Consider the following 22,134-nt stretch of genomic DNA (forward strand, 5'->3'; position numbering starts at 1 on the left):
AAAGGGCTCTTGAGAAACAATGAAGACGGATGTCTTACAATTCCTGGCCTCAAAACCTAGCCAAAGCTTCTTAGAGACAAGTGCGGTATAGGTGTAAAAATATACAGATTGGGCATGACAGGGTGTGCCTGTAACTCAAGCCTTCGGGTGACAAGAACATCACAAGTTTGAGGCCAGCCTGGGGTATCGAGAAAGAGTCTGCTTGAAAGTCGTACGGATGGGCTGAAAATGGCTCAGCAGTTAAGAGGACTTGCCATTCTTCCAGAGGTCCTGAGTTCAGGGTTTTAGCACCCATGTTGGGCAGCTCACAAGTGCATTTATCTCCAGCTTCAGGGGATTCAATATCCTCTTCTGAGGGCACTATAAACAGGCATTCAAACAGGCGTGCGTGCACACACACACAAACATACACACACACATACACACATACACACACTCACACACACAAACATACACACAAACATACACACACAGAAACACACACATACACACACATACATACACACACTCACACACACATGCACACATACACACACAAACATACACACACACTCACACACACATGCACACATACACACACAAACATACACACACACTCACACACACATGCACACATACACACACAAACATACACACACACACTCACACACACATACACATAAACACACATAAACACACACACACATGCACACACACCAATGAAGGGACCCATGAGCTATGAATGCATACAGCCCACATGTGCTTCCTGAAGTAGCCATGTGCAGGAAGTGTGCTCTGCAGTGTGGAGTCTTGGTGGTGGAGCCTAGAGGGAGGTAATCTGGTCATGGGAAAGAGTACCCTCACTACAGACTAATGCTGGTTGTTATGGTTTAGATTTTAAGTGTCTCTAAAGCTTCTTGTAAGAAATGTTTGGCTTTTGGTCTGGGTATGAATGAGGGAATAGAAGCTTTAGGAGACAGAGTCTGGCAGAACGGAGGGCACTGCATGCCCCTGAAAGGGAGTTCGGGGCCATAACCTTCACCTCTTTCGTTTCCCAGCTACCATAGCAGGTCTACATTTACCTGACCATGTGTCCCTGTCATGATATTCTACCTCAGCACAGGCCCCCCCAAAGCAACAGAGCCAAGCAGTCATGCATTAAAAACCTCTACAACCGGGGCTGGGGATTTAGCTCAGTGGTAGAGCGCTTACCTAGGAAGCGCAAGGCCCTGGGTTCGGTCCCCAGCTCCAAAAAAAAAAAAAAAAAAAAAAACCTCTACAACCGTGAGCCAACACAAGCAGGTCTTCCTCTGAACGTATTCCTCTCCGGTAGGATTTTGGTTACATAGTCATGGCAAGTTGGCCGACGGATTGACATTGCAGAGTGTACTAGTTCTCATAAGAGGGCGTTAGAAAAGAAATCAAAACCAGCTTTTCCCTGTTATCTGTCTCCCTGCTTCATCGTATGATCTCTGCCTGTCACATAGGTTCCTGTCATTGTGCTGTGACGTCATCTACCAGGAAACTCCCGCTGTAGCCAAGCAGAACCTGCTTTTGTATTGGATCTTTGGAACATTGAGCAAAAACATTCTCTCGGGGTTGGGGATTTAGCTCAGTGGTAGAGCGCTTGCCTAGCAAGTGCAAGGCCCTGGGTTCGGTCCCCAGCTCCGAAAAAAAGAAAAAAAAACATTCTATCTCTGTCTCCATCTCTCCCCCACCCCTGTCTTTCTCTCCTCTCTCCTTTATTTCCTCTTCCCTTCTTCCCTTCCTTTCCCTCTTCTCTCCTCTCTCCAAATTTATCCAGTCTCAGAGATTTTATTATAGCAACCGAAAACACAAGAATATACAATGTGTATGGCCAACTAATGTTTGACAAATGTGCCCAGACAGGCAAAAGCCAAGGATTGTTTTGGTAACAAACGGCATCGGGGCAGCTAGAAGTCCACACACAAAGAAATGAAATTGAGTCTTCCTCTTACAGCATTTACAGAACAAATGAAATGGACAAAAGATTTAAGTATAAGGCCTTCAGCAGAAGGGCTAAGCATGTTTCTCAGGGATGGAATATTTGCCTGGTGTGTGCAAAGGTCTGGGTTTCATTTCTCACACTCAAAACATGTCGTGCAGGGGACTTGGTTGCACACACCTTTAATCCCAGTATTTAGGAGGCAGAGGATCGCTGTGAGTTCAAGACCAGCCAGGGCTACAAAATGAGACCCTGTTTCAAAAAAACGAACCAAAAAATGTCAAGACCTCACACTCAGAGAATGTGAGAAGAACGTGGGAAGGATTTAGAGAGGTTCACCTTGTTTCTTGGCTGTGACAAAAGAACAGACAGGGAAGCTACCATGGCAGGCAGTGCTGCATCAGACGGAAACTGAGTCAGCCAATCAATCCTTCGACAAGCTTCTGAGAGAAAATGTTTGCAAACCGAGTATCTGGCCAGAGGTTAAAATCTAATATAAAGAACGCCTCTCCTCCAAAAGCAAGACAAATACCATTAAACTCACTTAAATAACCCAACTGAAAATGGACACAAGATTTAAGTCGACATTTATTCAAAGGCCACATAGCTCCAGACACCAACAGATACAGCAAAAACAAAGACCCACAATCAGCAAGTTGACATTGAGATCAGGATGCAAATCACCTCATACCTGTTAGGATCACCTCACAAAAGGAAAGAAAACAAAGCAGGAAATAAGTGTCCGTGGGAGTGGAGAGACCTGGGAACCTTTGCATGATGTTGGTAGGAAGGTAAACTGGCATGGCTTCTCAAAACAGACGTCCAAAAACGGACATCTGAGCCAACAGCCCACGTCTACTTATTAAGAGTTAAACTCGAGATATCTCTGTGAGATATTTGAACTTCCCCCATGGATTGCATCGTGCACAGGGTTCATCACTGTCCATCTTCAGTGTCCACCAAGGAGGAATGGGTAAAGAAAATGGAGCACTCAGACCCTGACGAGGAAATCGTGTGGATGGGTCTCGGGGTCATGATGACACGCATAGTAAACAGGTCACAGAAGGAAGACTTCAGCGTGATTCCCTTAAAGGATATATCCAAAGCAATCAGCTCATGGAAGCCGGAAGCAGAGCAGCGTCTGTGGAGGGAGGGAAGGGAAGGAAGCTGCCGCTCACTGGGTGTAAAAATGCAGCCATGCATGGTGAAAAGGTTCTGGAAACCTGTGGCAGAATGCTGCTTATAATCAACAGCTCAGTGGGGTAGTGAGTGCTCAGCAGTGTGTGTGTGTGTGTGTGTGTGTGTGTGTTTGTCATACAGTAAAAGTGGACACTCTTCAAAACGGTAATCACAGAAACGCAAATAATAAAAAAAAAAAGATTGCCAGTCAAGTTAGTGAGGATTTAACGGTGCGGCCAAGCATCCCCTGAGACAGGCTCTCCTTTACTTGGGACTGCAGGGTAAATTGGCAGGCCCTGATCATTTCGGAAAAAAAAAATCCACGTTGGAAGTATACATCAAAAGGTCTTTAACATGTTTACACCCTTTGATGTAGTCGTTACGTGTGGAAATCCACTTCAGTGAAATAGTAACGTGCAGATACCTTTCCAAGAGCAAAGACTTTAAAATATACTCCATTAAGGAGGACTGATTAACGGATGCCGATACTTTTGATCAACCCCACTTCCCAAGTCATCGCAAGTATGTTCTGCAAAGAACCACCTGGAACCCAATGCGAAAGGAGGGCAGAGTAGAATAATAAACTCTTCCGGGAGGCTCTGTCAAATACAAAACCAAACCAAACCAAAGGAGGAAAGGGAAACAACCGGAAGGTAAGGGAGCATACAGGTGCTTGCTCCCGAATGACCGGAAACATGTTCATGCTGTGCACATCTCCCCCTCTGACAAGTGAAGTTGTAAAAGTAAGTTTTAAGGAGAAAACATACATCATGACAAATAGGGTTATTGCCGGTCAAGTTTATGGGTGACTTTTAAAATGGGTTTCAAAAATTCTTTTTCCTCACATTTTCCAAATGCATGGGAAGAACACCCATGATGCTTTAGTCGAGGATACAGCTTAAAAGTCAAACGTTTGATATCTCTCACACGCAAAACCAGCTTGTCCAAATATATGCTTTTCAAAGAGCATACTTGTCCCTTAGATGCAGTAAACATGAATATGGTGTGATCAAAAGTTAGACTACTCTTCACTCTAGAAATATGGTTGGTTTTACTTAAAGTACGTCAAAAATCAACATAGACCTTTTGGCTAAAGCTTTTACTTTGAAAGAAAAAGAAGTAAATCGATCAGGGGGAGAAATCAGTATGCATTGGGTTATTTCAGAAAATATGGCATGTGGAGTGGTTTGGGGACATACATGACAGAGACAGCAGGGAGGGGAGAGAAGGGGCTGATGGGAGTAGCAAGGACAGCCAACCCCACCCTGGTTCTTGGTGGATTGGCAGATGGCACAGCCAGATTGTCCCACCAGCCTGAAGCTACTAAAACAATTATTCAGGAGGGGATAAATTCCTGTTACAATCAGATTCCTAGTGTTAGCTGGGATGGAGGGGGTTATGCTCTTGCTGGTTGAAGCTGTAGCAGACAACTGATCAGGTAAGGGGTGGGAAGAGAGAGATGAAAGCTGGCTATTTTAGGGTCCCAGACCATAAACTCTGAGAAAGTTGAGCTCACCACAAACTCACAGTTCTACTGTTTGATCTGGTTTGAGACGTATTCTTTAATTTACTCATGTGGCCTTCCTTAAAATCAGCAAAAGCAGATTTGGGGGCTTTGGGAACCATCTAGAAAGTGGACATAGTTTCAATGGGTCCACATCGCATATAAAGGGCAGCCAAACAATAAAGTGATATTATGTGTGCAAGTCCAAAAAGCTCAGATGCATTTCTGACCGCTCAATATTAGAAGTCTATGTGCAATCGGGATTGGGAACTTAAAAATTGATTTCATACGTAAGAGTGAGCTATCATTCTCGCGTGGCAATAAGTAGGTAGAGATGAGTGTCTGATATTTCTTTTGAGGCCACAGGACCACCGATGTGCCGCCAGTCCCTACTTGGTCCATTCGTTCACTCGGATCCCTCGCCTGTCATTCTTATGCATCCATTCCCGCTGGCCATCAACAGACTGGCTTCCCAGTCTGCAAGCTTGCAAGGTTTACAGTGATTGACAGAACTGATACACTTACAAGTCCAGAGTTGCCTAAGATCAAAGCCTCCACAGATACAAAAACTCGGAGAAAGCAGAACTACCTGTAAGTAACTTCCACAAAGACAGACTAAAGCTCTACCAACATGCTGGGAGAGAACAGAAAGATGCCCCTGTGGAGGGCGGAGGTGTCTGGACCAGCTGACAGCAATGGAGGAGTGTCTCTGCCAAAGCTTGGGACAGCTTATAGGAAGCACTCAGCCTCGAGTTTGGGACTTAGTAGGAGGTTAATAAATATTTGTTTCCATCCTCCTAACAGCAGATGCAGAGCGCAGCAAGGAAGAAACGAGCCAGAAGAGTGAAATGCAAGCACAAAAGCACAGCGTGCCAAGAGAGAAGGGGGTAATTGTAGCCTAGAGATCAGTGGCAGCAACAGAGCAGACTGGGGGAAGTTCACATGACAGAGAGAGGTACTATAATTAGGGAGATGGGTAACTGTGACGGGACTCAGAGGGTTGCTGACAGTCACATAGACGATATAGTAAGTGGGACCAGGGAGTAAGGAAACCTACACCCATCCTACGGAAATCTACCAACACTGGATGAAGAGAAAGAACTCAACTGTCTAAAGGAGGGTCGCTGGCTAAACCTTTACATTTTCATAACAGAGAAAAGCACAGAGGATAAGCTGGATAGCTAGTTGCCTTCAGTCTAAGAATAGAATTTCTGTAATTAGCGGAAATAAGGTAATTGTTTAATAAAGTTTATTTTTGGCTCATCAATAGCGGAGTAATTTATCTCCAAAGCCTCAATTAAAAGAAGAAAAGCCAGTTACTAACTGAAGTAAAATTCCAGAAAGCGTCATGTCACTACAGTAATAGCCTGTCAGAGAGCGACACATGCACGATGCTGAGCAGTAGAATGGAAGGCTACCCGTGCAATTATTTCTTTTTTAGCTTTTTACTTAGAGTCATAGCCTAAGTGTGTGTGTGTGTGTGTGTGTGTGTGTGTGTGTGTGTGTGTGTGTACACTCGCTGTTTATACACTGGGTAGCTTTTGCAGTATTTATTTCTTTAAATATTTAACAGTCTGGAAAGGCAGTGACAGGAATAATATGTAGTGTCTCTAGCATGTTGCAAGGGCTTAATAAATGCTAGAATAATAAATTCCTCTATGATGAAAAACAGCAGTCAGTAAAACTATCACAGCCCACAATATTTTAAAGACACAGCAACATAAAAAAATCATAAAATACAAACGGTGCCTTGATTAAGCCCTGGAAAGAAAGGAACATTTGTATTCATTAAAAAAAAAAATCAGCCTAGGTAATTCCCTTTTAAATTCCCCAGGGGGTTGAAAGAAGGGACAGAGATGTGAATAAGGGATTAAAAGTAACTTTTCACTTTTCTTTTCCCTTTTTCCTTTCCTCCTTCTCTCTCTCTCCTTTCTTTCCTCCCTTCGTTCTTTCTCTTGGTACACCCCGTGAAATGGTGGGGAGCTCTTGGGGTTCTTCGATTATCCCACCCACCCCCACCCATGGGCAGATTCTTTCTCCTTTCAAGCCCCCCCTCAAAGGCTTGGCTTTGAAAGCAGACACCCCCAGATCAGGGCGCGCAGCACCCTGAGCTGGGGGCGGGGAGGGGCAAGACGCCTGGCTTCCAAGCAGGCGGGGCCAGGAGCCCCGGGCACGCGGCTGAGGACGAAGACCCCGCGCTCCAACTTTCCACAGGAAGTGAGGAGAAAAACAGAGCTGCCCCTTTAAGGGCTTCCCTTCCCCTTTACTCTATGTTTACATAACACGGGGCGCTCGCGGGCCGCGGGGGCTGGCGGGCGGGGGCCGCGGGAGCGCGGAGGCGCGGGCGGCGGCGCGGCCGTCCCACCTGCCCGGCCCGCTCAGCCCCCCGGCGGCGCGCGCTCCTCCTCCCGCGGGGCTCCGGTCGCCGCTCGCATTCCTAGTCCGGTCCCGCTCGCAGCGGCGGAAGAGCGTGTAGCTCCGGGGAAGCCGGCGGGCGACGCTCGCAGCCACGACGGAGCAGCCGCGGGACTGGCCGCCCCGCGCCCCGTTCGCCGCCGTGCCGTTTCCCGGCGCGCTCACCCCGTTCTCGGGATGGGAGTGTAGCGGCGGCGCGGACTCGGCGGGGATCGCGGCGGAGGCGGCTGCGGCGGCGGCCGAGCACGGCTCCATGTTTTCACCCGGCCAGGAGGAACCCAGCTCCCCCAACAAGGAGCCGGTGAAATACGGGGAGCTGGTGGTCCTGGGGTGAGTTGAGGACGCGGGCGGCGGGGCGTCGCGGAGGGATGCGCTCCTGAGGGCCCGGGTCCCCGGGGCGCTCGTTGCTGCGGCCCGGAGGGCGCTCCTGCACCGCGCGGGGTCGCTCGGTGCAGCCGGGAGCCCGTGGCCGCTGGGGACTTCTCGTTCCTGAGGACCGCGAACGCGGAGCCCTGTCCCCGGAGCCCAGAGCCCAGTCCGCGGGGGTTAAGCATTGTTCCAGTCTGTGACCCGGGCGGCCGGCTGGCCTCCGCTTCTTTGGCGCCGGGAGTGAGATCGGCCAAGGGCCTGGACCTGGTCCTGGTTTTCCCGGGTCCTCTCAACAACGTTTCCCGGATCCCCCGGGTGTCCATACCTCTTGGGTCTCCGTACCCCTTGATCCCCTTACCCCTGGGGTCCCTGCACCCCTCGAGCCTCGGCCTTGCCGATGCCCCCGCCAGCGGCGGGGAGCTCGCCACCCTGCCCGCCTTGGCTTCCACTCCGCTGGTAAAAATCACATTGTGAAGATAGTAATTATCCACAATCGTTAAACGGCAGCAATTAAGAGACTTCATCTACTTCCCGAGTTTCCTTGTGACATTTCTATTGTTTACCCTTAATAAACCCGGAGGGAGGCTTCGCAGGATTAAAGCAGGTTAAAGTGGGCAATGAAAAGGGTGTGGGTGGGGGAGGCGGAAAGTGCAGGAAACTCGGCGCTGGAGCAACTTGGGTTTAGTGCTGCAGGGGAAGGATTGTTTTCCCTTTGGATGTGCCGCTCTGGGGAACCCGCGCTTTTGTCCTCTGTTGAAAGATCTGTATTCAGACCCACACGGGTGCTGATGGGTGGACTTAGAGACACGCGAGGAAGCGACCCCCCCTCCCCCACCAGCAGAGACTCAGGGAACTCTGAGAAACGTGTTTTGATTACTACCTCGAAGTAAGTGCCGACTTAAAAAAAAATTTTTTTTAAAGACTTAAGCTCGTCGTCTAAAGTTTCCTAGCCTTCCTCATTTTGTTGCTAGCATTTCTGCGGGGGGGTAGCACTGGAAACACCGTTGCTTATTTGGAAGCTCAGCAGTCGAACGCCTTCCGCACCTGCATGGGAATTGCTTGCGCTTAGGAGACAGATGTCAGAGTTCGCTGGGAAGAGGAGGGGATAAGAGGGGAGTGGGGGCGGGGGGGAGCCACAGTTTAGTCTGTCTTATGTAACTTCAGCCCAGCCAGATTTTGTGGAGTTTGGTTTTGTTTATGTGGCTGGCTTCAGACTATGCTTAACACTGTGGATTTGACACAGAAGATTATGCCAGAGCCATTTCATTATTTCCTTTTGAGGCAATCTTCTGGGGTGTTTCAGAGCTGTGTAGAGTAAGCTCGGAGAGAGGTTTGTGCTCATAACTAAAAGCGTAGGACACTCCCAATGCCAGGAAAAGAGTTTGTATCCCGGACTGTTGTAATTTAGTGTCTGTGTAACCACATTACCTGTAACACCTGCTCCGTCCTTTACGAATGCTTTTCCTGGATCCGCGATGGCTTAGTGGTTTCTTACCGAGTAGTTGGGAGGCCGGCAGGGCAGTTATCCGCGCACCTACCACATGCCAACACTGTTTGGACATTGGGTATCATCCAGTGGCGGACAGAGAGAGAAACCCGAAAGTGGCTAATGATGTCTGTGTTGTCCCCAACTGAAGTTAGTTAACAGTGAGGCACTGCCGTTGTGGGGGCGGGGTGGGGGGGGGATGCTGCTTCTTGCCAGCTTTAGGAAGGTCTTTAAGGAAGAAAAAATGGGAGCAGCAGATGCTGGTCTGGCTTGTGTATGCCTGAATTGTGGCCGCGGCCCCCTCCCCCTCTTTCTTTCAGATTTCAGACTCTGGCCACATTGGGCACGCTAAAGAGGACCTGAAAAGTAGTGAACTAGTTAGATTTTCACCAAGTCTCACCCAGTTCTGCCCACTGGACTTGAGAGAATGCCTTCTGGACCTTTAAAATAACAAGTGCATTTCAATGAAAAAGAAAAAAAGCCATTACTTTGCATGCCCGGTCCTTTGGGGTATACATATTGGTGAGCAGAGACTGTCTAGGAAATTTTCTTGGTGAAATTATTCTTGGGGCTAAAGATGCTCACAGCATCTGATGATGTTAGCCTATTTTGTTTACTTGGAAAGTACAGTGACTTTATTTTAACTGTAGAGTGATTGTCCTTTTCTCTGTGTTCTGAATCACATGGTAAAATGTTACCTAGGACATTCCGAGAGCAAACCGTCAAGTTGGTTCAGACCTAGATCTGCGTATGTGTGATTCTTGTTATAGGTTGAACAGCAGGGGAGAATGCCATGTAGGATTTTAGTGGGGTCATCACTTTCTGTTCAGTTTGTGGGATTGGAATTATTTGGTAATTCTAACTAGTTACTGTTGTCATGGTCGCAAGTCCTTGGTGTGTCCACTGCTTAATTGAAGTTGGAGAAATGATTGGCCGTTTGCTCCTTTTAGCTGAGAAGTATTAATTTGGCTATCACTTTAAAGTTGGGGGAGTGGTTTGGGATTTAAAAGTCATTCAAGGTAGTGGAGCCCTGATTAAAGTCTTTTTTTTTTCTTTCTGACCCACTGGCTCTGTGATTATTGATTTAGTTCCTTCCTCTCTGTTTCTTCAGCAATATCAAAATAGTCTCCAAGGAACCTCTCCGGGGTGTCCTCTGTTACTCTGTGCGTTCGCTCAAATGTGGAACACGCACAGTTAACAAATTCTAAGTAGCTTGATATTTGTTGATTCTCGTGAGTCTTAAAGTGATAGTGCTAGAGTTCACACGGGCACACATCCTTCGTGGAAGAGCAGTCAGTGCTGGGCTCTGGGGCGTGGGAGGTATAGGTCAGTGAGCAAGTTTTTGCTGCACAAGCAAGGGGATCCATGAAAAATGCGTTCGATCACTTCTGTGATCACTTCTGTAACCGCAGCACTGGGGAGGCAGAGACATGTGGATCCCTGGGGCTCCCAGTCTGGCCAGTCTAGTCCAAATGGCCAGCTCCAAATCCAGTGAGCGATCCCTCTCAAAAATTACAGTGAAGGGTGACAGAGAAAGACACCGTACCCTGCCTGGCCTCTGGCTCATGCGTGCGTGCATGCATTTGGGTTCACGAGCATGTGCATATACCCACACACACTACACACAAGGCCAGTGATATGACGGCCTTCTATCAAGTAGCCTTGCACAAAACAGGTTTTTAAAAGTCGTAGTAGTCTATAGTTTTGACTGATGGGAGTTCTATGTACAAGATCGTGCACATTTAGTAAAACTCTCTGATCCTTATTCCAGAGAGGCAGAGATGGCTCTGGGACTTGGCCCAGGAGGTGTGAGTGTTTGCTGTCAAGCCTGGCAAACAGGCTCCACATAGGTAAATCCCACTGGTAAACTGTCCTCCGACCTCTATCACACCGGAGCTGTGGCGCACGCACGTGCCACTTACAGTCCCCAGAGTAAATGAGTGTAATTACTTTTTTAGGAAAAAAAAGTCACGTTTGGAAGTGAAGCGGATTGAGACAAATAGCAGAGAGAGGGTTAATCTGGTAATGGAACTTCGGAGTAGCAGGAGTCTAAGAGGAAGGTTATTTAGCCCTTCACAAAGAAACCAGGGCCCTTGAAAGGATGGAGGGCTCCTTTACTTTTGTGTACTTGCCCTATTGGGTCAGTTTCCTGGTTTTCTGCTGGTGGCTGACTCCAGCTGTGCTACAGGGCCTCAGAGCCCCCTTCTGAATTCATTTTGAAGCAGGCAGCTCTTTCGCGGACTAATGGCCCATCCTGGTTTTGGGGAAGAAATATATTGCTTACTCTCTCGGTTTCCCTCACCTCAGCATTGAATGAGTAATGCATTTTGCAAAGCTTTAGTTCTGATTAGATGGGACACAGAACATGTTGTTTTCTACGCTTTCAGCCAAGGGCTCCTCATCTGGGCTCCGTAGAATTCAGAGAATCCACAAAGTTGGATTTGGAAAAAAAACAACAACCCTGTTTTTACAGATCTCCACCTGAAATCTAGTATTTCACTCAGAATAGGCAAGGCAGAGAAGTGCTGCCTGTTTGTTGCTTAATGTCTTAACATGAAGTCCTCAGCTACGTAATGACGTACGCTCAAGGTCAGCTTGTATGTGAGACCCCGCTCAAATACATACGCAATACAGGTGCTGGCTGAGAGTATAGGTTATGGTAAAGCCACTGCCTAGCATGTGCAAAGGCCCTGCTTTTCACCTCCAGCACTTAGACCGTTAGAGGGACCCTTGATTTTCCAATGTAAAGCTATTTTGATAACAAAGTAACTAATTTCACTGGTAATCCATTGTATTTTATTTTATGCATTGAAAACCCCCTTTTCCCTACTCCTGAGCAGGACTCAATGGGCTTCCAGATACTAAAGGACGCTTGGCACAAAAAAGAGGTTAAAGAACCCCTTGCCGTCAAAGCTTATCATGCACTGTGACTGGAAATGCAATACCCCAGGGAGGGGCCTGCTCTTCCCTTGGATTGGTGGTTGTTCTTTCAGATGAGACAGAGGGCTCTCTTGTTTGACCATGCTATGGACTCAGATTTTAGGGTTTTTAAAGCAGCTTTTATCCACGTCTTTTCCGTGTTGTGCCCTTTGGACTTGCCTTGATGGCCTCTCTTACTGTATACCTTCCTTCCTTTTTGCTGTTGTTTGACCCCAGAGATGTCCAACGTTGTAGTTTATAGACGAAAAGATCGTCGACTGTTTAGAGATAAACAGCCAGGTTCTTTGCTGGCACCCAGCATGTGGGGTGATGTGGAGAGCTGCTGCCCGTCTGTTTGCCGCGGGAGCCTCATTCCAAGGCTATTATGGGTTATGATGTTACTGGCTTGGGGTTGCTATGTTTCCCTTTACTAACTTTAGCCTCGTTTGGTGTGTGTGTGTGTGTGTGTGTGTGTGTGTGTGTGTGTGTGTGTCTGTCTGGCCGTCGGCTTGCCAGTCTGGCCTTCTTAGATCTGTTTCTTTCATATGCCAAGACTGAAAACTTTATTAGGACTTTTCATTCGGGACGTATTTCCTCATGCAACTGTCCTATCAAGATGCTTTGTTTGAACAAAATAAGACCAGATGGATTCAGGGTCATTAACAGTACGTACTTATCCAAAACATAAAACACAAAATAAGACAGAAGTGAAACAAAATAAGACAGCATTCAGTCCATTATAGGGAGACCGATCCCGACACCCTGGTGACACGGGTACAGGGGTAAGTGACCTCCCTGAGTGGGATCGTAGGTTGGCTTTTAAATGCATGTAACAGCAACCCATGGGCCTCATTGGCATGGGAGAAAAATATCCAGGCAAAGGAATTGTTAGTGATTTAATTAAAGGGCTCTCCTAAGGTGTTTCGAGAAGAAACACGAAGATGAAATGATTGAGTCACAAAGTGGTTCATTGTCATCTTCGTCTTTTGGAAAACAGGTTGATGAACACAGGACATGCTTCACGCACATGTCTTAGTTTTGTCATTAGTTGGCCATTCTGAACCACTCTTAGCCACCATGTGTGTGATGATGACTCCTAAGACCTGTGGCTTGTGACTTAGACAAGCAGTAAAGGGCGGTTCTTGAAGATGATTCAGCGATGTTACTCTAGTACTGCCGTGTTCACACCCCCACATATTGTGGAGCTTTCCTCAAGCGGGGAGCAAAGGGGGCGGAGTCACATCAGGCAAAGGGGGCGGAGTCACATCAGGCAAGCCAGGAATTTATCCGTTCAACAAGTATTTATTATAACCCTTCCAGACCCTGGGGATGCAGCTAGAAATTAAGGCAGGCGGGCAGGATTCCCACCCAGGCGAATTGCTAGACGCTCTTGTCCCACCCCTGTAGTGACCAGCTATAGTTGAGGCGGAGTTCATTATTTGTCCCCCACATACTTACACGCCACGCGTATTACTCAGACGCGCAGGATAGACTTAGTCCGAGCTGCAGAGAGCTTCAGGCTTAGTCAGGAAGAGCAAAAGGCTGTGATGCATGCTGTCTTTTAGCAGATCCTCTGTAAAATGGGAAGAGGAGGCCGGGAGACAGGCAAGAGAATGCAAAGAACGCTGGTATCAGGGGAGAGCACGGTGCTTCAGGAAAGCGACTGGGCAGAATAATGAGGTAAAGTGTGAGGTGAGATGGAGACAGGCCACGAGGGGTATTGTGGGAGAGTTTGAGACTACTGCAGGGTTAGACTAGAAAGGTCTGTGGGCAGAGCCTTCTACAGAGAGGGCACCCTGGTGATGGGGAGGAAACTGAAGAGTCCACCAAGGCAAAGACAGAGAGGTCTGTGATCTGGCTTTCCAGACCCTGCTTCCTGTCATTGGGACCTAGTTTTATCCCTTGCCTTTGGTCATTGACTACAGATTTATTGGCTAAGGCCTGGCTCTATAAACCCCGGTACTGTCATAGACAAGCACCTGCTCTGTTTACCTCATGTTCACTTTGAGGGACAGAGGGGAAAAAGGGGCAGAACTTCAGAGAATGATTGGGTGTGCTCGAGGAGAGGTCTCGCAGGGTGGGTGATAGGGAGAAGTGGTGGTGGGACCCCTTCAGAGAGAATAATCTAGGACAAGCTGACTGGAGAACGGTCTTCTTCTCAGGATACCCTCTGTGTAGGGCTTCCCCCTCCTTTTTAACGCACATTCTGGTGTTACAGCCAAAAGGCATTCAGGTATTCTATCAATTAAGGAGACAGAGGAGTTTCCCAAGGGAAGACAGGAGGACAGATACGAAGACAGATCCTCACTGAGCATGAGTCAGTCTGAAGTGATAAGGACCTGCATCTGCATGCCCAGTGTGTCCAGCGTGGTCCTTGAATTCTGTCAGCATTCATTGAAACTGCATGGCCTTCCCTTCAAGTACTCGGATGTACGAGCAGGGACCTGTGAATCCACCAGTCGAGGAGTGCTGGGCACATCTTTTGGGGGCACAGCAGATACTCACGGAGCGTCTCCTCCAGGAGCTACTCTACGGATGTCAGCTATTTCAATTCCAACTTTACTTGTTTTTCTTTTCACGAGTTACCTGCCAGTCATGCGGTCACCTGCACCAAGTAGGGCCTCACAGGGAAGAAGCAGGCCATCTGTTGTGTCTTTCCCAGCTGCTCTGAGCTGCACTGCAGCGCCATGGTGGCCTTGAAGGGCTGTGGTCATCAGTGCAAGTCCATTAGGGCTGGAAACACTGGGGCGTACAAGCGTCTTGGATCCATACGCATCAGGGTCATTTCAGTCCGGAGTTAAGGCTTGGCTGAGGTTTTCTTTCCAGCCGTCTACACAAGGCTACTCACTCAGATGCTTAAGCAACTTGGTTCCTTGCCTTTTCAGCTTGTGTCAAAATCTGTTTGTAGGATAAGAAGCCATTGCGCTTTCTACCTCCGTTCTCATTAGGAACGGCTCCACAGAATCCAACCACAGCAGGCAGTCACTACGTCCAGCTTCTGGGTTTTTGGTAGGAAAAGAGGCTGTTAACTGTTCTAGCAAGCTCACCAGAGGGGCCTTCACCTCCGCCCTCCTTCTCTTTCTGTCCTTTCCCATCCCTCCCCATCCTTGCCTCTCCCCATCCTTCCCTAGACTCTGTGGTGTTCTGAGACTGTGGGATACGCATCGTAACCACAACACCTCCTGCTCCCTGTAATGAGGTTTCCCTGGGATGCTTGACTGACGGATTACCTCGAGGAGAGGCTCTTCCTTCAGAAGTAAAGTACTGTAGACAGGGGAATTTGCTTCCACTCAGCTTCCAGGAAAGTCTTGCAGACCAGGCCCCTCTCCACTTCAAGATGTTCTCCCTGTGCTGCACCTGTTTTCACTTAGTTACTTCAGTGCTTCATCCTAAAGCCTTTCAGGGAAAGTATTGTACTGTCACCGAGGTGGAGCTGAGACCCCTTTCCCAGTTGGTCCTGTGGCTGGAGGGGAGTCGGGTCTTTGACATCACCTTATGCTCTATTCAGATAGCCAGAACTCCCCTGCCTGGCCTGGGTGTGCTGGTCCTCAGTGGGTGAAATCTCCCTCTCAGACCTGCTGGTTGCAGGGTTTGCTTTGGTCACCGTGGTGGAAGGAACCATGCCAAGCTTCTATGCCTTGCCTTAGTGGCTGCTGTAGCCTCTGCCCACTATACCTTTCACGGGGGCCAAGAAACACTATAGACAAGATGACAGCAGAAACTTAGGGTTTTTGTAGTTCTGAACTTGAGGACCAGGATGTTGGGGGTTTCTTCTAAGGCCCCTCTCCTTGGCGGACACATAACCAGTTTCTCACATGTTCTTTGGTTCCTTCGTCCCGCCCACCTGCCTCTGGTATCACCCCATCTACCTTTGATTACCTCTTTTTAAAGCCCGTCTCCAAATGCAGTTACATCCTGGCACTTTCTGGGACTTAGTACTTCAACGTGAATTTTATGGAAGTGCAGTTTTACACCAGACTGTTCCCTTAGCGGAGGGCTGCCCTGTCGAGAAGTTTTGACCACTTCCCTGGAGAGAGAGGTGCTGGCGTATGAGAGATTTACAAGAGAGGAGGAAGAGGCTTGCAGGACCCGGTCTATGACAGCCACTAAACTCAGGTTATGGATGGATGAAGGAGATCAGCAGGGCTCCTTGTGTCCACTGACCTGCCACTTGGCCTTACCGGGAACAGCAAGAAGGCTCTTTCCACCGTCTTGTGTCCAAACGAGAGAGAGAGAGAGAGAGAGAGAGAGAGAGAGAGTGTGTGTGTGTGTGTGTGTGTGAGAGAGAGAGAGAGAGAGACAGAGAGAGACAGAGAGACAGAGAGACAGAGACAGAGAGACAGAGACAGAGAGAGATAGAGAGAGAAAGACAGAGAGAGACGTTGTGTACAGTTGTGTTCTGGGAGGCTTGTTCCGAAGCAGCCATACACCATTTGCATCTGGCTCACTTGTTAGGTCTGACAATTCTAATATGAAGTGGATTCATGGAGCTCTTGTTGAGTTGTTTTTCTTTCCTTTAGGTTATTGATTACTTTAATTAGCCTAATTACAGTATTTTGGATGAGTTATTCTAAACATTAAATACTGGAGGTTCTGAGAATCTTAGCTAACAAAAGCATCTGCAAGAACTTTATCACATGTAAGTTATCGTCGAGGCTCCTTGCCTAGTCTCCATCGTCCTCCTCAGTACTATCTTCTGAGCTGTGCTGAGAGCCCGCCACTGGCAGCTGACCCAACTGAGCTGACAGCCATGCTCTTGGAGACTTCACATAAGCGCCTTTCACTCAGGATGGGTAAATGCACGGCAGAGGACTTTCCAGCTCTTAAGGGTTACCTGTTGTGAAGTAACAGAGCAAGCAGAAGCTTGAGAAGAGGGAGGAATCCCTCCTGGCATCCTGTAGGTTCCAGACTCCCAGGAGACCAGAAGAAGCATCTCTGCGTTGCAGTGTGGGGCAGGTAGCAGCCTAGAAGCTCACATCCCCGTGTTGTCCCTGGCTGCGGCTTCGGGAGGTAAGAATGTAGCACAAAACACTTCAGGCCCCACACAGGCCGTGGAGAGCTGTTCTGTGCTGGCTAAGAAAGAAACAGGTATGTGTGGTGTGGTGTGGTTTTGTGGAGTGGGGGCAGCTTGCTTTCTACAGAGAAGCTGGTCGTGACACCATAATGCAACAGGCCCTTTCTGGGGCTCTGGGTAGCGAGTAGGGAGAGGTTGGAGACGTGGAAACTGCCATCGCTGGCTCGAAACTGGACATGTCCCGTAGGAAGGAAAAAGGAAACCAACTCAGGGACAGCACAGAAAACAGAAGTTCTTCCTGCAGGCCGCTGAGAGAAGTGTAATTTCTAAGTTAACCCCAACGTTTTCTACTTTTAGTCAACGCAGTGTTAAGCGAGACATTGAAATGTGTTTTTAAGTTTCTAGCATTTACAGTTTTGTAGTGTTAAAGTTTATAACTGTAATAACATTTGGGACCACCTATAAAATCACATGTGTTCTACGCGGGCATATAGAATTGATCAGGTAGCCGTATCAACATTGCGTGGTGTAACCCCTCAGTTTTTGAGAGTGATGACCTTGGGTGCTCTGGCTATGGTACTTTTAGTTGGAACTCAAGTGAGCCAAGTGTCAGGTGCAGAGCCACAGCGTTTGCAGGGAGAGGGTAACAGAGCTCCGGGTTCTGTAAGCTGTTTTCCATTGCTCTCCCAAGATTTCAGGTTACTTGGGCAGTGAGGTCCCAGCTTAGTGACTGACTCATCCAGGCTCCTCTCTGGTGACAGAGCCTGACAGGGAGGTCAGTGTGTACGGCTCAGCAGTTTGCTTCCTTCCACTCATCCGAGGACAGAGAATGTGTAACCAGGGACATTGGAAAGATTGCCCGAGGCAGCCTTTTGCAACCTTTGAGCAGTTTTAAAGGGAGAGTGGTTGTTCTGGGACTGGAGGACAGAAGCCACAGGGGCATTGAAACCCTGAGACGGAAGTGCTTGGGGAAGGGGAAACCGTGGCTAGTGTCGTATGCGGAGTCAGTGGGCTCTTAAGTTAGGGGACTGGTGAAAGATGCTAGTCCTCATCTTCCTGGACTTTGTAGCGAATTGGCTACAAAGAGGACTTGAGCCAATTAAACCTAGCTAGTGGCTGCCAAGTGCGAGGGTAGCCACTGGGAACAAAGCAGGGTTTTGTGTGAGGGACTTGAGTTCTCCGACTCCACTTCGGCCTGCCGAGGTGGCGGGATGTGTGGGAGCCAGTGGGGGTGGGTGGGTGGGCGGGTGAGCCTGTTAGTGAGGTGTGAATAGGGTGCATGAAGGGCACAGGTAGCCCAGGGAACTGAGACACTCAGTGTTTAGAAATCATAGTCAGGGTGGATAACTGGAAGGCTGGAAGGGCAGAGGCTCTGGCCGGGAAGCTCGGCTGATGGTGCTTCAGGGTCTTCTGGGTGCAGGAAGAAGCTTTTATACAAGGCTATAAATAGTTGAGTTTGGGGGTTGGGGATTTAGCTCAGTGGTAGAGCACTTGCCTAGCAAGCGGAAGGCCCTGGGTTCGGTCCCCAGCTCCGAAAAAAAGAAAAAAGAAAAAAAAATAGTTGAGTTTGGTAATCTTCTGGCCCTTAGGTGACTCTAGTTCCTTTCTCTTGTCTGTCTCTGTCTCTGTCTCTGTCTGTCTGTCTGTCTGTCTGACTCTCTCTCTCTCTCTCTCTCTCTCTCTCTCTTTCCCTCTCTCTCCCTCTCTCCCCCCTTTCCTGCTGAGGGACAGTCCCTCTCAGTGGTTGTAGTACCATTCTGGCAGTGGCATTTGGGTGACAGTATGGTCATTTCATGCTGTGGGGGCTTTTTGTTTTAGAGACACGAGCTACAAGTGATGAATGTTTTGGGATTGAGCCCCACTGGCCCAGGCAGTCGGGGTCTGATAACCATTTTCCTCTCCACACTCTGGCCTTCCTCCACCCACTCCGGCCTGGCATTCCAACAGGCCCAAGTCACGGTGTCCCTGTGAGTGTCTGCTGGGGTGGGAGGAAGTGGGATGACATCAGAGCCCACCGTTCCCCTCTCCTTGTCTGTGGAGGCTCTTTCTGGTAGCCGCTGTAAGAAGCAGCTGGCCGCTGACCTCCAGGCCACTCCCATGGTGGTTCCGAGCAGGCTGCTCCCTCTACTGAAGTCCCACCCCAACCCCACTGCCTTCTGCCAAGCCACACCAGCAGGACTGTGCATAGAGCCTGGCCTTTTGCTCCAGACCGGCCCCTCAGATGTGTAACCGGGTGAAATTGTGTTTCGGTGATATTTGTGGGAGGCCTGGTAGTTGCTTGCATGGCCTGTCCGGCCTCGGAGTGTCCCTCTCTCCATCTCTGCCTGCCCTTCAGGGTGTGCTGCTCACCCTGAAGTGAATTGAAGTGAGGCCTCCCGGTGCTGAGGGAACCTGTGATCGAGGTCCCCGTTAGGGGAGGAAGCAAAAGGAGCTGAGGCTTTTTCCCTTTATGTGGAGACAGGTGATCTCCCCTGGACAGTTGTTTCTTTTTATAAGTCCGTTTCCTCTTCCCTTCAGGAGGGGCGCCCAGAGGGCTGGTTCCTCAGCCCTGATGGTGACTTCTGTTGTTTCTGAGCGCTTATTCTCATCTGAGTCCTATGCAGAAGGGCCGCTGGCCCCAGCCTTGGAACACAAGAAGGCCTCATGGCTGGCTTGCCTTGTAAGTGAAGAAAGGGGGAGGACTTGGAGCTTTGGGTGACCCCCCTCATGCACAGTGCATCTGCTCCACCCCTTGGCTTTTGCTCCAATTCCTTTTTTGACCCAGGCTCTCATGTAGCCCTGAGAGTTTACAGCTCCTCACCTGGTTTCACCTTGCCAGGTCTTAGGGGTCCTGAGGACGGAAGCCAGGGCTGGACTCCAGCTCGTGTCTCCACTCCCGTTGTCAGACTCGCCAGTCTTTTCCTCTGTGTTCAGCAGCAGCCTGACATCCTTTCGACTGACCTTTTCAGGTCAACCTCCGTGCTGTATTGTTTTCATTAAGCACAGAACACAAGACATCATTCCTTTAAGGAAGTTACCAGCAGTAAAAGTGTTTTCTTGCGTTTACAACTTAGATTAGCGTCTTTAGGGGAAAAAAAAGTCTGCTTTGTTTCCTGTGCATGTTTAAAACAGTAAACACAGGATTTCTGCCCCTGTCTTACTCCCGTGGATGTGTCACAGCCGAATTGATGGTTCCAGGAAAACGTGCCTCGATCGTGCAGATCCAGCATTCCTAATGCTGCGACTCTTTGACACAGTTTCTCATGTCGTGGTCACCACCGGCCATAAAATTATGGTTGTTTCCACTTCATAACTATAATCTTGCTACTGTTATACATTATGATACGAATATCAGTGTTTTCCAAGAGTCTTAGGTGACCTGTGTGAAAGGCTCATTCAATCCCCGCCCCGCCCCCAAGAGGGGTCACGACTCACAAGTTGAGAATGGCCGACCTAGAGTGATTACAGATCGTCTCTCCAGCCTCCGGTCCGCCATAGGCCAGCTCTAACCTTGTGACTGAGGTACACAGTCCTGAAGTCCTTCCTCTTTGCCTTTGCCTTTGAGGAGCTATTTACACAAACATTTTTATTAGGTTGGTAGCTTAGGGAAGGAGCCTCAGTGACACTTCCCTTCCTCAGTAAAGACTGGCATTACCTGTGTCTCAGTGCTGCTATTCATGGCTTTTTCCTTTCCTGTCTCTTGGCCTTCCTGTTATTGATTAAGGGGGAAGACTCAACAACATTTGTCTCTTCAGTACAGCATGTTTCAGTGATGAAATTCATTCAGCTCGTCTGAGGGGCACAGACGAGCAGCAGACTGGGAAAGGGACCCTTTTTTTTTTTTTTTTGCTAGCTTAAACTAAGTGTTAAACTGGACCGTGCTCCAGCTTAAGGCTTTGATGGGACTCCATGACTTAGACCGTGGGAAAGTTTTGTGGTGTGTGGGTTCAGCCTTCCTGTGACTTCAGTAGCACGCTCGATGAGGTACTCATGACCCTGTGTTTCTCAGAAACATTCCTAGCAGACAGACCTCATAAGTATCCGCTGGTGAAAAACCAGGGAACAAACAGGGTATCTTGGTGAGCAGTAGAGGAGGTTGTGTGGGGGAAACAGCATGGGAGTGCCACAGGGAAGGGATCAGTCAACACATTTTGATAATGCAGTAAACTACAGGAATCGGGTGGGACACCAAGCAATTCACTCACCAGAAGGCCCTTCAGTCGAATTACCTACAGCAGGTGTCTGCTCCTGTAATACTGTTTTAAATAGAAAAAGGCACCACGAGTCACTTCTCCCCACAAGAGAGGGAACCATATCTGCATCCCACTAGTTACTTGTGTTCCCGTCCACCACCTAAGTGCATGCTTTGAGGGTTGTGTGTATGGGGGGGGGGGCAGTCTCACAGGGGGATAGCACAGCATAAACTGCCCCATAGGATGTGTGAGGAAAATGTTGTATGGGAGGCGGACAGAACACAACCGTAGCCCCTTCCCACTAGGGGCTCAATCACAACCCATCTAGAGGTGATGTCTTCCCCACTGGACAAATGAAACAGAATTCTGGGCCATTGGGTTTACCAGCATCAAAGGGTGTTCATGTCCAGGAGTGTAACTGGTTAAACTCATGCACCTCAGCTTCCAGAAGTTTGTGCCGTGATGTTCCCTGGCTCACAAGACCGCATCGAGCCTGTGGCACTGTCAGGAATGATTTTCACTCAGGATCAGAAGCAGGCGAAGTTGTGGTTATGATTTGCAGACTTCCTTTTGGATCAGCAGGGTGTGGGGGACGGGGCAGTGGGAGTGGAGGTTTCTGAGAGTCCTGCTGGAGCTGGCTCTGCTGTCTACACTTCCCCTGGAGCTCCTCCTCCAGGCTCAGGGCAGGGGTCAAAGGATGTCCGCCCCTGTTCTTCCTGTTCAGACTACGTGGACAAGAGAGCTCCACTCCCCTGAGAGAAGGGCCTTCGTGTGGTTCCTAAGCTCAGACTAAGCGAATCTCTGACCTAGTTGGGCCGTTTTAGTCAGTTGACCACTACCGCTATACTACACGGAAATCGCCGAATGATCTCCTTTTTGGTTGTTCTTGAGAATTTGTTTTTTAACCTTCGGTTTCTCTGAGCTTAAATCCACTTTTAAGTTATGTGTCCTGAATTCTTGCAGCCTACAGATATCGACACCAGTCGTTTTAGCTTCCCTCTACCGAAAGCAGTTGTTAAAGGAAAAGAGTTTTAAGGCAGACCGTTTATTCTCTAGCAACCTGGTCTCACCCTGAAGAGTTGTACAACAGAAGTCTATGCGAAGAAATTCACTATCTAGTTACGCTTCATC

At 48.7% G+C, this 22,134-nt stretch overlaps 1 protein-coding gene across 2 annotated transcripts in view; it reads left to right on the top strand.

The window, feature by feature from the left end:
- Window positions 1-7,042: 7,042 nt before the first annotated feature.
- Window positions 7,043-22,134, top strand: part of Peli2 (pellino E3 ubiquitin protein ligase family member 2) — a 144,465-nt gene continuing 129,373 nt past the window's right edge. Inside the window, 1 exon segment of one of the 2 annotated variants that reach the window (NM_001107259.1) lies at window positions 7,043-7,373. In NM_001107259.1, the coding sequence (NP_001100729.1) occupies window positions 7,297-7,373 (77 nt within the window). In that variant the 5' untranslated portion in view covers window positions 7,043-7,296. 2 annotated transcript variants of the gene reach the window in all.

The sequence above is a fragment of the Rattus norvegicus genome, chromosome 15 (assembly GCF_036323735.1).
Source record: "Rattus norvegicus strain BN/NHsdMcwi chromosome 15, GRCr8, whole genome shotgun sequence".
Lineage (NCBI taxonomy): Eukaryota > Metazoa > Chordata > Mammalia > Rodentia > Muridae > Rattus > Rattus norvegicus.